We start from the raw sequence: 15624 nt of genomic DNA, 5'->3' as shown, positions 1-15624 counted from the left end.
TGTCATGTACACCTTTATTACCCAACCATATTGTATAAAATACATTTACACAGCCAATCTGAGATCTACTATTATAAGCTTCAGAGACAGCATGAACAAGTCATTCTGCAATATGAACTGAATATAAAAAGCTCAATCCTGGATTTCATAAGATCTGATGTGTACAAGAAAAAGAAAAAGCACTTTGATTTACATTCAGAAGAAAGAGAGCAGTTAAGATGACAGTGTTTAACCTCTACAGATCAAGCATCAAACACACACAGGAATGCTAAACACCAAGCTCTCTATCTACCAGAGTTTCCTTCAGGCTCCGCGGAGCGACATCCTTCATACAGATGTTTGTGGACTCACAGCGGACGGGAAACTTCAGCAGATGCCAAAATCCATCATTCAATGTAATGAAAAACTGACTTTGGAGAATTAAACAGCACGTCTTTTAACTTTGTGATTACTTACGCTATACCTTAGTTTAGGGGTTTAGATATATATATATATATATATATATATATATATATATATATATATATATATATATATATATATATATATATATATATATATATATATATATATATATATATATATATATATATATATATATATATATATAACTAAACCCCAGAACGTTGACTGAAGTGCCTCTACCCTGGAAATAGTAAAAACAAATGCCTCTAGAAAGTGAAAGAGAAGACGTACTTATTTAGCAGTTGGCTGGTTACTTCCACCATGTTTTCATGCTAGTTAGAGAATATAAGAAACACCACATGAACTGCTGAATGTTAAACAACAACGATACCCTTATACATTGGTTTTCACTAGAAAAGAAGGTGTTTGGGGGTTTCAGTTACTCTATAATCAAGCTTTATTGTCAATTGGTATTTCTGATACAAAGTGCAGTTGTAAGTGCAATCTTTTGTCTTGTTGCCGACGCTCAAACTTCCGCAGTGAAAGCAAAAATTAGAGAGAAATCATTCCTAGCGCCGTGTCCTGGCTGAGCAGACCTGTGGTTATCAAACAAAGGGTGAGACAGAGTCACTCACACAATCAGGACAAATGACTTGTTTACTGAAATGAGAGTGAGTGTGATACACACCTGGAGCACAGCGATGCGTAGAGCTTACATGTCAGCTTCTGTAGAGAGAAATAGAAACAGAAACATGTTGAGAACCTGTTCTCTCTGGTCCATGGAAAGATACTCATATATAGGAAATAAGCTCAACATTGAAATATTCTTCCCACAACAATTGAAATAATAGTCTTGGAGACAAGTGCTGGACTTGTGACATCTCATCAGGGTAGCTGTCGGATAGCGCTTTACATTGTTATATTGTTTGATTTTTATTGGGTTGGGGATCTTATTACACAGAATGTAAACAGCAGGCCCGTGTTGTGAAAGGACAATGAAAATCATGAGTTGTGAGAGACAGGAAGTGGGAGGGAGAGCAGCAGGGATAACAGCAAAGACTGGAAATTGTGTTTATACTTAAATATCATCAACTACTAACTCATGAGGAAGTTCATGTCCATGTTCTTTTAGTTCCAGATAAAACATGCATATTTCTAACTAATAGTTTGTGTGACTAGATCCACTACCAGGTGTTGTTATTCAGTGAGACTGCTAGGACCATTCACATCAGCATCGGAAATACACGAGGGCAAAGGGCAAAACTGCCCCTAAGAAATATAATTTTGCCCCCGATATCACTAGGAGAGGGGCAAAAAATGCCCCCATAATTTCCTCTAATAATAATGATAATTTAATGAACTGCATCTCGTGAGTTAAAGGGAAAATACACCTAAATTGTGCGTAAAGTGTGTTTATTCTTTGATTTGAGGGTTGCTAATGAATAATACCTGACTGACAGTCAATTAAGATATTTTACTAAGTAAAAACTCTGAACTGAATTTGTACCTTCAAATGGCACATTTTTTAAATTGTTACGGTGCTATAAAAATGTTTTTCTCAAAAATTCCACACAATGACTCATGTATCTGTAATCATGGCATCGTTGACTTAATAATTGTTAATAGTTGTTTAAAACATTTAATAATAACAATAAATAACCACAAAGAAAAAATAATAAAATTGAATATGATTGTCTGATTTATGTTTCCGTTTGTTTTTTGTTCAAAAAAATCTAAGAAAACACTTTGCATCTGTACACCAGAGGTCTTCAACAGGGGGTCCGCGACCCCTAGGGGGTCCGCGGAGGTACTGCAGGGGGTCCGCGAAATTTTTGGTTGATAAGACAATTATTTTTTTTTATTTTTCTTTTCCAAACATGGATCTGTCCATTATTTTAATAGTTCAGTATTGTATGAAAGATAACAGGTATCTTTATGCATGGCAGTGGCACTAATAGGCCATCACTAATTTTCGTTTCCACATTTATGTTTAAAATGAAAACATCTATTTGAATATCTTGTATGATGATTATCATGCAATTGACAGACAATGTTGATATTGGCATTGGTATCAGCTGACAAGGTGTGTTTATAAAAGGCAGTGGCACGGCCTCCCTACTCACTGTACCTTGCACATGTTTAAAATAAAAACATGAATATTTGAACCTGTGTATTATTTGAATAGCTTAGTATTGAATGCACAATAAAGAGGTATGTTTATACATGGCACTAGGCCCAGTTTAATATAAAACACAATTTTATACAATATTTATAGTCGGGGGTCCCTGCTCCATCTCTCTATCAGTTTGGGGGTCCTTGGCCTGAAACACGTTGAAGACCCCTGCTGTAGACTACTACCTAATAGTCTTATTATTGCCATTTGATGACAATTGCTCATATACTGTAACCCTAAATAAGTACATTTATTATTTTGAACAAAGGTTAAATGTTATTTTACAAGTTTCAAAAAGTGCCCCCAATTCTTTTAAATGCCCCTGGATTTCAGTCAGTGGGGGCAAAAATTGCCCCCTAAAAAATATGTAAATGTCCTACCCTGATTCACATACATTCCTAAATGATCAATCTGGTGCACATCAGAGAGACAAAGGAGGAGGAAGAACTTTGTCCTATTGTAAACAATTACATCATAAACACGTTGGTTGTGCAAAAAACACACAAGCAGAGTAATAAAGCAGACATGGTCCGTTTGGGTGGGTCAATTAAGAGTTATTGGGACACACTGTGTTAAGTTTCTTCTTCTCTTGTTTAAATAAAGATAGGGTAAGGCTCACTGACCTGGGCTGTAAATGATGATTATTATTAGATGTGATTCACATACATATTGCTGGAATCATAACATGGGACTACTGGGTGAGACCGAACAAGGAAAAGATATATTTATCTATTTTATTATATTCCAAGATATATCAACACATTTCTGCCTATATGATTATGAAAGACATATATCTGGAAATATACAGTATGTCATATCTCATATATAGGCTTTATATTGTATGTTATCTTAAAAATTGTACTTTTCCATCTTTAATGATTTGTGTCAGATTTGTTTTTTGTCATTACAGTAAAGGTAAAGTGTAGTAATGTGTAGATGTCTGGTTGTCTTGTATTATTCTAAATGATTACACTGACACTGAAAACCTAATCCACATATCAATGGTGGGAGAGAGACGGACACGTACCCCAGATATAGATCTTGGGGATCCCCATGTGAGTCACTTTGCAGGCGAACGCTTCTCCTTTCTGCGGGGTGAAGGGCACGTTTTTGGTGAGGTGGTAGTGCCAGTCCTCCTCGAAGGCCAGGTCCGTCTGGTGGGCTCCCTCCATCGCCTGGCTGTTCCTGAGCAGCTCGATGTTGATCTCTGGTGGGTGGAAGCCGGTCACATGACAGATTAAGGTGTTCTCCTTCCCGACCTCTCCCGGGAGTCGGCTGTACACCTGGACCTTGGGTGCAGCTGCCGAGAAACAGAAAAGAAAACGCTCACACGTGTACAGAAAAAACTCATATTCTTCTTTTATGCAAAAAAGTTGTTTAGCATTATTTATTCTTATTTTTCATGGTTTCAACTCAAACAGAACCGTGTGAAATACACTACCTAGGTTTCACTTTCATGTACTTGGATCTGCGTATAGCTAAGATACAACTTCCAAAGAATACATTTAGATTGGAATAATAGATGCTCAGTGACAAAACACACATGAGGCCAACATTACTGGTTTCACTGCATTATCATCGTCACATGTACCACTTATTAACTTGGCATTTAAACTCAACTGTTCTCACACACCGCACGAAGTGTTGATCGGCGTTTAGGCGAACCAGTCTTTGGTCTCCATTTTGTTCACATTCAAACGACCCGAGCCCTCTGGTCCGACCTGGACTAACAGCGCCATTTATAAATAAGTAGTACCGCTACATATAGCACAATACTTACATGGTTTGGCTAGTGAAGGAGGAAGGCAGAGTAGACCGACGAGAACTGCACAGACAAATGTCTTCATGGTTTCAGCTTCACTTCGTCTCTCTTCAGATTATCTGTCCAAACTGCGCCGCGAGACAAATCGAAAGTAAGAACGTCTTCTTCTCCGGATTGCTTTGTGAGAGGTGTCAAAACTATGCCACTAACCCCGCCCACCAAAAACGAGTTTCGGGTATCTTGGTATCCGGGTGTCCACATAGTCCACCAATAGAATAATCAGCAGGAACTGTCGCTAGGTAGACTTTACAACGACATGTTGCTCTCTGTGGCGCAGTTTCATCAAATATAATGTTCGTCTGAACTGCCAGCGAGCTGCTCAAGCCGAGGTCATGTTGTTGTGGATTATTATCTGTAATGCCTCTCACACGCACACGCACACGCGCACACACACACACGCACACACACACACTAATGACATCAACCTAATGAACGTGTTGTCATGTAACAGGGGGAAATAGTCCACTGTCTGAAATTGTTCAAGGTTAATTTTGTCATTTCACAACACTGGGTTGCACAATGAAATGCAAGTTAAACTACACTTAAATATATTTAGATATGAAGAAAATAGAACATTCAAATATACAGTTATATGTCACTTTATACTTATACTCTACATTACAGTCATTTAGCAGAAGCTTTTATCCAAAGTGACTTACAATTTAGATTCTATCACATTTCAACACCATAGGCATAGTTTTGGCAATTTTGGGGTTAAGTGTCTTGCTCAAGGACACAGTCACCATTCTGTTACAATTTAGAGGCAAATATTGTACTTTTTACTCCAAGTCTCCTTGTTATATTGCAGATGTAGATTATACTTACATTTAAACTATATGTTGATGCTAATACTTATGTAGTTTTTTACCTTTACCTCAAATGCAGGACCTTTGCTTGTAACAGGGTCATTTTTACACAGTAATATTGCTTCTTATACTTCAGTAAAATATTGGAATACTTCTCGCACCACTATTTGTTTTCTTTTAAATGAAGACATCAGGAGGTTTTCATGAGGCATTTATTTAGAAGAAGGCATTAACAAATACCTCAAATTACAAATCAAAATGATAAAACACACTTCCATCAAGAACACCCCATTTGTGTATTAATAATGTCACCAAGTAGCATTTGATCGCCTCATCTAGGTAAAGAAAAGAGTCATGAGAGTCATTAAATCTCAACACTTTGTGTACAGAAACAAAGAAATATAAAATTTCTAGCTACACACATTTCAGGATCAAAAACTGGAAAATAAGTATTCCAAGCAACACATTGCTAAATTACAAACGCCTAAATGCCCCGCAGCCCGTCCACTCTCTCTCGTTCAGATTGTTGAGTGAAGAATTCCCCATAGTATGATATTGATATTTATGTATTGTGGGCAAAAAGAGAAGCAAAGAAGTCGGGAGAGACAGTGATCCTGTTGATTGGAGATGTGAAGAATAGACGCTGTTGAAGCCGCGGGCCTCCGCCGACATGTGCTTTACATGTTTGGTTCTGTTGAAAAAAGAAAAAGCATTCAGAAGATTGTTTTAATCAATGTCATAAAAGCTGGTGAAGCAACATTTGTACAACCGAATATGCATCAACATATGCTTTACGATGCATTTGATTTGTGTATTTCTGCTTCATCGAGGGCAAATGACTCGATACATGACGTCTATAATGTCTACAGCTGTGTATTTTACTGCACACCTGCATCGAGGTCCATATCACTATATTCTCTCTCTATGTAAATAAATATAAAAACAGTGAAATTCCCAGCCTTGGCAAAGGTATGTACTACGTGTATCTAATATCTCTCTACTGCCTGAACTGTGCTGGCAGTATGTTATGTTTTTCTGCCCGCCCCTCGGTTATGACAACGTTGCTCTCTGTGGCGCAGTTTCATCAAATATAATGTTCGTCTGAACTGCCAGCGAGCTGCTCAAGCCGAGGTCATGTTGTTGTGGATTATTATCTGTAATGACACACACACACACACACACACACACACACACACACACACACACACACACACACACACACACACACACACACACACACACACACACACACACACACACACACACACACACACACACACACACACACACACACACACACACACACACAAACTCACCCCAGGCGTAGTCTTTAACGGTCATCCCGTGTGTGACCTTGCAGCTGTACTTTTCCTCACGCATGGGTGTGAAGGCCACGTTCTTGGTCAGGTGGAAGTGCCAGTTCTGCTTGAAGGCCAGGTCGGTCTGGTGGGCGTTGGGGAGCTCAAGCCCGTCCTTCATCAGCTGGATGCTGATGTCAGGGGGGTGGAAGCCACTCACTCGGCAGATCAGGATGTTTTCTTGCCCAAACTTTCCTGGCTCGCGGCTGTACACCTGGACCTTGGGCGGAGCTAAAGGCGACACGGAGAAGGACATTATGCCAAACTACCATTTTACAAGCGACTGATGTCAGTCCCATTGAAACAGTTCAGGTTGCTCGTGGTACAGAGACGACATTGACTTTCTTCTGTTATGATTTGCAATGTTGGTCACAAGGCTCTCTGAATAGATAAAGATAAAGAGGTTTTTACTGTCATTGTAGTGATAAACGAAATTTCATTTGGTAGCCCTCAGCAGCGAACAACAACGATAAACAATATAGAAGATAAAAATACACAAAAGGAATAAAAATGTTACTAAAGTAATAATAAAATAAAGTCTGTGCAAACAGTGCAGTGTGAACATTTGTTTTGACCGTGCAAACAGAGTTTAAAGTGTATCAGTAAAGTCAGCAGAATGGTTTGATCTCTATGAAAATGATATGAAATCACTATTAAAAATGATTTTGCCATTCTGTGTATCGGGCTTTCAATTTCAGATATCCACACTTTTTGTTTTTTACATTCTGGATATGTGCAATTGGATTATTTAGAGAACAAAAATCCCTTTTAACATTGGATCTACAATCCAACTGTTTCGTGTCATAATTTATAATTTGAGATTTCACAAATGAAATAACATTTTAGATGTATTTTAGAAAAATACAAATAAGCTGTCACTCTTGTTTTTCCTCTTCCATGTGAGAAAATGTAAGCTAGGTGAATAAAACTAAATAAAAATGAAACTAATCACCACCACGGTGGAGGTCCTTTTGATTTGATGGTACCTGACTGAACAATGGAGCAGAGGAAAAGCTGCTCTGCACTCTCACTACTTTCCTTATGGGAGCTCATTGTTATCACAACAACAACCTCATCAGTATCTGTGTGTACCGGGCTGAGCCAGTGGAGGGTGCTGTCACAGCACAGTTGGTATTACAGGAAATCGAAACTGAATTCGAACCGTTGAGGGGAATTCCACCGAATTAAAAATATTGTTGTAGAACGTTTTTCTTCTACATTTGACTCTTACATCAGCATCTGCCTGCTTGTATTCTGTAGGTTGCTTATCAAAAACATACAGCCTGATTCATCTGTCTTTTAGTTTACTTATAGCCATCAAGGATGACGGCCATTTTCACTTGAGATACACTTTCTGGTATTCTTCAGTTCAAAATGGTTTAGTTTAAATTACAGCATAGAAACATAATAGGCTACTGTAACTGTAACTTCTTTGCTGCTGCTACAAACAAATTTCCCCCTGGGGATGAATAAAGTATATATCTATATATCTATCTATCTATCTATCTTGTACTCACTGTGTTTGGGCTCCTCAGCAAAGGAGACAGCTAGCAGAGCTGTCAGAAAAATTGCAAACATCATCTTTGGTCCGTTTTTCTTTTGTCTCTCAGAAACGTGTGTTCGCTGTCCTCACAGAGTTCAACTAAAGCGAAAGTGTAGGGCAGAGCAAATATACCAAGTGCCTAAGACGGCCCACTGCATGACACCAGCCAATCCTTAATTTCCATCACACTGTTGCTAGGTAAGACATGTCCACACAGGTTTGGTTCATCGTGGACAGGGGAGGTTCGTGGAAACTCCCTGAAAACCCAAATTCACCACAGTGATAAGCAGAAAAAAGCAGGACAGGAGGGATGTGTTTCATTACGTACAAAAGGCCCCTCCGCCTCTACCAAATAGCAGCAAGAAACGGACTTTACTGTTCAGCCTCTTTGTGGTCATTTTCTGTCTCATTGTAGTTGTTTTGTGTCACTATATAATTGTTTTTTGTAGATATTTTATGTCCGTGGTTGTTTTGCCCCTTCGCTTTGTCTCTCTCTCTCTGTAGTAATGTTGTCTTTCTTTGTGGTATAATTTTGTGTCTCTTTGTGGTTGTTTTGCCCCTGTAATTCTGAGTCTCTTCCTGGTTGGTGCGTTTCTCTTCAAGTACATCATTTCATGTCGCAAGACACAAGTGAGGGAAACGTGGATGTAATTGAGTGACTTGGGATGCACCCATTTCCCCTGGTGGGAGGAACTAAGACGCAAGGAAATGACGCAAGTGAGGGAAACGTGGATGTAATTAAGAGACTTGTCCCTCCTTACTGTCAAATCATCGAGTGTTTGAAGCTCTCTGGCAGACATTTTGAGCCCTTTATGAACACTTTCCGTAAATCAGCATTAGATGCAGACTTTGGCCAAGGGAATTACCCACAATTCATTGCAATGTGACGTTAAACCAGTGGAAGCTTGGTAAAAAAGATAAATAAAGATCACAACAAATTACATTTACTCAGAAACATTAAGGATTAAAGTTTGAACTTGAAAACACATGAAATAAGAGGACATTTATTTATTTGTTCATCAAATATTTTTTTATTTAATCTGTTTTGACATAAATGAGTAAATCGATTATTTAAAATGACATGATGTTTACTCAGCTCGCTGACGTCACGTCCTGGCGTTGGTCACGAGCGCCGCCTCTCAAACACCAGCGTTTCCGTGTTCTCTTGAAGCCACAGTAACGACTTAACGCTACCTTTCTTTGTCGAGCTGAGAACACGTTGAAGAAACACGATGAGTACTGAAAAATACCCCAGGTCTTCAATCGAAGACGACTTTAACTATGGCACGAATGTCGCCACAGCCAGTATCCAGATACGTATGGGTAAGTAAAGTAATGTTTGGGTCGCACCTAGCCACGTCAGCTAGCACTAGTTAACATTCTGTACTGCAGACATATACATTACTGTACTGTTGTTATAGCTATAACTAACAAACATTCATTACTACGGTGTCTGAATAAGTGTTAGCATAGTGTTAGCTTGGTTGAAACCTAAGCCAGTAGCTAGCATTAGCTTAACCATTCCAGCGTCTACGGTGATAGCATTGCTATAACGTCAACTGAAGCTATGGTTAAACCTAACTAACGCTACGTACCTGGTGTTGTTGTACCGCTTACTGTTAAATAAACGAGCCGGCTGTGAAGATGGTGGTATGTTCTCACACATTAACACATAAAAGTCGTAGCCTCTGGTTAATTAGCGTTAAGTGTACAATCCAGCTGAGGGCTCAGCAACTGTACTGTCATGACTCCATTGTTGTCTCTGTTGATCAGACTTCCTTAGGAAGGTGTACACCCTGCTGAGCGTGCAGATCATCCTGACCACAGCCACCTCTGCCCTCTTCATGTTCTCTCAAACCATCAAGGAGTTTGTCCACGCCAGGTGAGGATATCAAGATGAGACCAGGCAGCTTCACTTTACATCCACAGTGTAGGGAACCACAGACCTTTCCTTTTCCTATGTGAATCTCTATCCATAACATAGTGATATTTTAAAGTAAATACATCAGTTACTCATTCCCTGCTACCTTGATTTCTTAAAGAAAACGTTGTTGTTCTCGCATGCCCCCTTGATGAATGAAGAACCAAAAAACGGAGTAAATCCTTAATGAGTTGACGTAAGTGGAGGCCATGTTTAACCACAGCAAAACTATATCAGAACATCCTTTACAAACACACAACTTGTTCAGTATAACCTAAGTCTCATTTATCCAGTTCTCCAAACACTAACCATTTAAAACACCTCAGCCACTGCTGTGTGCAAGCATGAGCGTTGGTAAAAGGTTGTTTAAATGTGCTTTAGCTATTGTTGCACCTCGACCCTATTGACTTCAGTTCATCAAGGATTTACTTAGCTTTTCGGATTCTTTGTTCACTGCTGATGCGTGCGAGTAAAATGAAGTATTGTTCAACACTTCAACTGATATACAAAGGGTCATTTTGAGGGTGAAGTATTCCTTTAAAGTTGTGCTTCCAGCTAATATCAGTTGTGTTTGATGTATAATGTATAACAGTTGGACCCTTTCCATATGTTTGTTTAAATAGTCCTCTTTTGACTGTTATTGATATCATCCTGTATTTACAATCATCTGCTCCCACTTAAAGAGTGGCGTTGGAATTGATTTATCGCACACCTTTTTGAGATGATACCCTTGAAGCTTGTGTTAGCCATGCTGTCTGACTGTGATCTGGTTTCCTCCCCAGTCCTGCTGTGGTGTTGGTTTCGGCTCTGGGCTCTCTGGTGGTTCTGGTGGCCCTGGCTGTGTACAGACACCAGCATCCAGTCAACCTCTACCTGCTGCTCGTATTTGTAAGCTTTCTTTTGCTAGCTCAGTGTTGGAGAAGGAAAGCTTTAGATTATCTGGTTAGAGCACTACAGTCCATCCTACACTGTCCAGCATATAGGTGCTGTGTGTGAACCCCTTCCATTGAATTCCATATGAACTCATTTCATGTTAGCTGCTCAGTGACTGTAGTCTTTACAGTAGCTTGTTCTCGGAGCCTCTAGCTGGTTTGAGTGTAAGTATCACTAATCGTGTCTTGTTTTCAGACTCTGCTGGAAGCAATTTCTGTGGCCACAGCTTGTAAGTATTATTTTTTGATTGAGTGACTTTCCCTTCTTTAAACCTGTTTGCAGACTAACCGCAGAGTTTTTTTTCTTTCCGCAGTGACCTTCTATGAATACTCCACTGTACTGCAAGCCTTGTTCCTGACCTGCGCTGTGTTTGCTGGACTCACAGTCTACACCTTCCAGTCCAAGAGAGACTTCAGCAAATTGGGAGCAGGGTGAGTGTGCCATGACGGCCGCTCAGTTGTTTATAAATCAGTGCTGCTATCTCCCTCCTCCAGAGGGAGCCACTGTCGGTTTCACTGATCTGTTGTGTGCTTACAGACTGTTCGCCTGCCTGTGGATCCTCCTCATTGCAAGCTGCATGAGGGTAAGTGACATAAAAGTGTCTATTTCATGTGAGAGTAACCATGAGCCTGAGGCCTTATCAGACACCGAAGCACTGCACAGTAAGAGAAAGGGTTTACAACTCTGGAAAGTTGTCACTTTTTATCCTCCATCTTGTTTATCCAGCTGAAATCATGGTAATGTACTAGGAGAGCCACATCATGAAGCCAGATCCCTCTGTGTCATTACTCCAGAGCATCAATCAAAAGGGCCTCGTTGAAATGAATGTGGCGGGTGTGTGATTTTTATTTTTAAAGAAAGAAATAAAGAAGCAAATTGAGAGAAAACAGAAAGAGAAAGCTTCCGAATGACAGACACATGGAAAAATAGAGAGTACGACTCAAGCAACAGAAAGAGAAACGAATATGGAAATAAAGAAACTGATCAAATCAAAAACATAATGTAAGAAAAGAAAAGCTGTACTGACATGGATTCAAGTTTTTTGAAGTGGGTTTTGTCTCTGTGGACTGTGATCTATCTATCTGTCTATCTGTCTATCTGTCTATCTGTCTATCTGTCTATCTGTCTGTCTATCTGTCTATCTGTCTATCTGTCTATCTATCTATCTGTCTATCAGAGAGCAGGATGCTGTCTGTCGGTAACATTAAACAGTGAAGCATGTATAATATTAACAAAGCATGTTTAAATGTAAAGAGGGCAGAACAGGTTGTCTGTAGGCGATGCAGAGTTTGGCAAAGACGCATCAGCTCAAGCTTAAACAAGTTTCACTTTCTGTGGTGACCGTACATTGTATGAAGACTCTTCATGGATGTGTAGAGACAGAAAGGACTCTTCAAGCCTTTGCACACCGTGGGCATGATAAATACACAACACGGAAATACAAAATACTTGCATGTGAATATTTCATGTCTGGCTTTTACTGTGCTCTTATCTGCCACACCTCTCTATGGCAGACTCACAACAGACTCACAACAGACACACACACTCTATTTTCTATCAGTGTTTAGCTGTGCTTTGTCCTGCATCGTGTTGACTGAAAGCTGCCGCTGATGTAATGGTAGATTCCTTGTTGTACTTCAGAAGCCTGTATGAAGCAATAGATGAATAGAACGTAGGGACGTGACTAAAATGAGGTCGGAGACTCATGTCGTCAACCGTGATAACTTTTTGCTGAATTGCCCCGCCCAAATGTGGAAGCTGTGGAACACGATTGTCGACATACTTGAGGCCGTTTACTGACTAAGTCTGATATTCCATCTCTTAAAATAGCCACTCCATGTAGCAGGCAAAGTCCCTCTGCTCGGATACCACTTCACGGAGAACCCTTCAACCCCCCCTTCATGCTGACTGTTCTTCTCCCTGCAGTTCTTCTTCAACAGCGACAGCACCGAGCTAGTCATGTCTGGAGCGGGGGCCCTGGTCTTCTGTGGCTTCATCATCTACGACACCCACCTGTTGATGAAGCAGCTCTCACCCGAGGAGCACATCCTGGCCTCCATCAACCTCTACCTGGACATTGTCAACCTCTTCCTGCACATCCTGCGTCTCCTGGATTCCATGAAGAAGCACTGAAAGCCGCTTCACTCAGCTCACTGCAAAAGCCCACACACGTGTTTGATCACCCTGATTTTAGAGAGGAAACTGTCCACGGGCGTCTTCACGACGTTCTTCTGTTTATCTCACCCGACTTCTCTTTGTTGCTAGTTGACCTTTTTTTATTCAGTTAATTCGATCTATATCAGTGATGTTTGCTTTGATCTGAAACCAAAATGTACTCATGACATCATGAAAGAGCTCAATGACCTAAAGGTACACCACATGATTGGATATAGAGCCCACTAGCACCCCCAGCTGGCTTATTTGCAGCTCTCCTTGTGCTTTTGACACTTTTTGTGTAATATACTACTATTATTATAAACATATACATTGCACATGTGATATACACTCAGTTGCATTAGTTTCAGCTCATCTTAGGAACACTGAGCTAAAACTAATGCAGTCTAACACACGACTCCTGCAATACATCTTAGCTCCATGAAGGTTGGAATATTCAGCATTTTTGTTCCTCAAATTTTGATATCAGAATCCAATCAACTTTCCTTCCCGTAAAACTCGATATGACTTTTGCTTACGTACGCTAGCACCAACCAGTTTGAACCAATAACATCACGACATCAATCAATCAATCTGGAACTGTTAGTGACGAGGGAGGTGTGTGTGGAGCCGCAGTCCTCTTTAGCTCTGTATGGCTACATTCTAGGCCCGCCCACTTCTATGCGGTCCAATCAAATGAGGAGGCTTTGATTTAAATCCCTATTGGCGCTGTAGAGCGCTCAAATATTCCGTTTCACTGAGGAATAGTCCCAGTACTGAAGATAAAGACCTAGCAATGGTCCCATCACACAGAGCATCACAAACTACATCCTCCAAAATGATCAGAGCGCTGAATCTCCAGCTCTCTTCAGCTGTTCCAATAGAAATCCAACATTATAACAACAAAGGGGATTTATTGCAGCACTTTCACAAGGTGTACCTAATAAACTGGCAACTGAGTGTATACATGTACATATATTACATGTGAATGTATATATATTATATATAATATTGTGAGGCATTAGAGAGTACATTTTTCCAACACTACTGCTCATTGGGGTTTTGCACCTTTTTGTCATTTTATTCTCAAACTGAATTTATTGTTGGATGTTGTCAAACACGAGTAGTTTGTATTCCATCAGTATCACTGCACCTCTCATGATGCACAATGTCTATTCCGTTTAATGCAGCGCATGCCTGGGGTTATTGATGTGTGATTGTACATAGTTCAATGGTGTAAATGTATCGGCGTACTGAAGTAGTGCGGTTAATAAAGTTTTGAATGTTGAGGGTTTAGATAAATACTATGTGATTGTAGAGTAATCTCGAGCATCGGGATATGGATAATTGTTATGGAGACATTTGCTATAACTGCTCCTATTGAATGAGTCAATAAATGGAGCACATGGAATGTTTTCCAGCTTCAGACTACAGTCGTGCATGTCTTAATGAGATGGGAGTTGGGTTTGTAGTGGGCTAACAGCAGATTTATGTCTTACAGTCATTGTGTTGTATTGATTATGTTTATGATTGATTGCCCCTTTAACTGCCGTAAACATTCTTTAAGGAGCTGTCAGTCATGTCACAATAAAGATTCCAATATTTTCCCGAATGGGAAATGTAACCGAGAGGTTTAAGATGTGTGGATTTGTTTTGTTGGTTGGAGTTCTGCTGGCACGTCTTTTAGCTACACCTTGGTTTTGTCCTGTTGCCGCCTAACAGCAGAAACAAATGGCTTTACCAGAATGATTTCTTTCTTTCTTCTGAACCTTGCAGATGAATTTGATCCTATTCCCGAAAAGAAGGTAGAAGATGTAACGACATGCTTCAAAAATATGAAATACTGACTTAAAGGTGAATACTGTTGATCCTATCACAAAGTTACGTCTGCGACTGAAGCTTTAATGGTTGAATAAAGCCATGAAGCTGAGAGCATTCCTGTACTAAACTCAGCTCACAAACCCAATTAGAAGATTAGCTGCAACGTGTATTGCTGTGGAAGTTTTAAAAGGAAAAAGTATCTGGGAGACTACCCGAGTGAAGTACCCTCATGAGATTAATGTCAACGAACTGCTTTTCAATGGCTGGTGGTGTTGATGGTCCAGCACAGGTACCTCAAAAGAGCTGCCTGCACACCACCTAGCCTACATGCTGGTTCTGGACCTGTGAGTGGAGGGGTTTCACACAATATGGGTGACCCAAAAAGCAGACATCCATTTCAGCCCTATAGGCTATAGTTACACATCGAGTTAAATCAAGACAGGAAATGTAAAATAAAACACTAAGATAACATATTAACTCGTACAGATAGAAGATATAAGGGGATAAATATTACTACTGCTAATACAAAAGTAATAATATAATAACGAGTAATAAATAAAAAAATACAAGTGAGACAAATTATTGAACAATAAGGTGCAGAAAACTCCTGAAGCGGACCAATTCTAATTGCACATGTATTACTAATATACTCAACAGACTCAATGTAATTTCCAAATACAAAAATGAA

At 39.8% G+C, this 15624-nt stretch overlaps 3 protein-coding genes across 3 annotated transcripts; 1 reads left to right on the top strand and 2 right to left on the bottom strand.

Annotated features, from left to right (window-relative positions):
* Window positions 1-4532, bottom strand: LOC142932050 (beta-2-microglobulin-like). Its single transcript, XM_076076290.1, has 4 exons — window positions 4359-4532; window positions 3606-3878; window positions 1094-1131; window positions 1-1001 (listed from the first exon to the last, which is right to left on the bottom strand). Exons 1-3 carry the CDS (start codon window positions 4423-4425, stop codon window positions 1118-1120), a joined length of 354 nt encoding a protein of 117 aa, XP_075932405.1. The 5' UTR covers window positions 4426-4532; the 3' UTR covers window positions 1-1001; window positions 1094-1117.
* An 872-nt stretch (window positions 4533-5404) lies between these two features.
* On the bottom strand, window positions 5405-8241 carry LOC142932051 (beta-2-microglobulin-like). The gene is made up of 3 exons (XM_076076291.1): window positions 8082-8241; window positions 6523-6795; window positions 5405-5897 (listed from the first exon to the last, which is right to left on the bottom strand). Exons 1-3 carry the CDS (start codon window positions 8143-8145, stop codon window positions 5884-5886), a joined length of 351 nt encoding a protein of 116 aa, XP_075932406.1. The 5' UTR covers window positions 8146-8241; the 3' UTR covers window positions 5405-5883.
* A 988-nt stretch (window positions 8242-9229) lies between these two features.
* On the top strand, window positions 9230-14743 carry tmbim4 (transmembrane BAX inhibitor motif containing 4). Its single transcript, XM_076076289.1, has 7 exons — window positions 9230-9430; window positions 9881-9989; window positions 10811-10916; window positions 11157-11190; window positions 11275-11392; window positions 11499-11544; window positions 12888-14743. The coding sequence occupies exons 1-7, from the start codon at window positions 9340-9342 to the stop codon at window positions 13092-13094; spliced, it is 711 nt and encodes a 236-aa protein (XP_075932404.1). The 5' UTR covers window positions 9230-9339; the 3' UTR covers window positions 13095-14743.
* The last annotated feature ends 881 nt before the right edge of the window (window positions 14744-15624 follow it).

The sequence above is a fragment of the Anarhichas minor genome, unplaced genomic scaffold (genome assembly GCF_050575085.1).
Source record: "Anarhichas minor isolate MPS153535 unplaced genomic scaffold, ASM5057508v1 ptg000055l, whole genome shotgun sequence".
Taxonomy (NCBI): Eukaryota; Metazoa; Chordata; class Actinopteri; order Perciformes; family Anarhichadidae; genus Anarhichas; species Anarhichas minor.
This window is presented reverse-complemented; position numbering and strand designations above follow the sequence as displayed.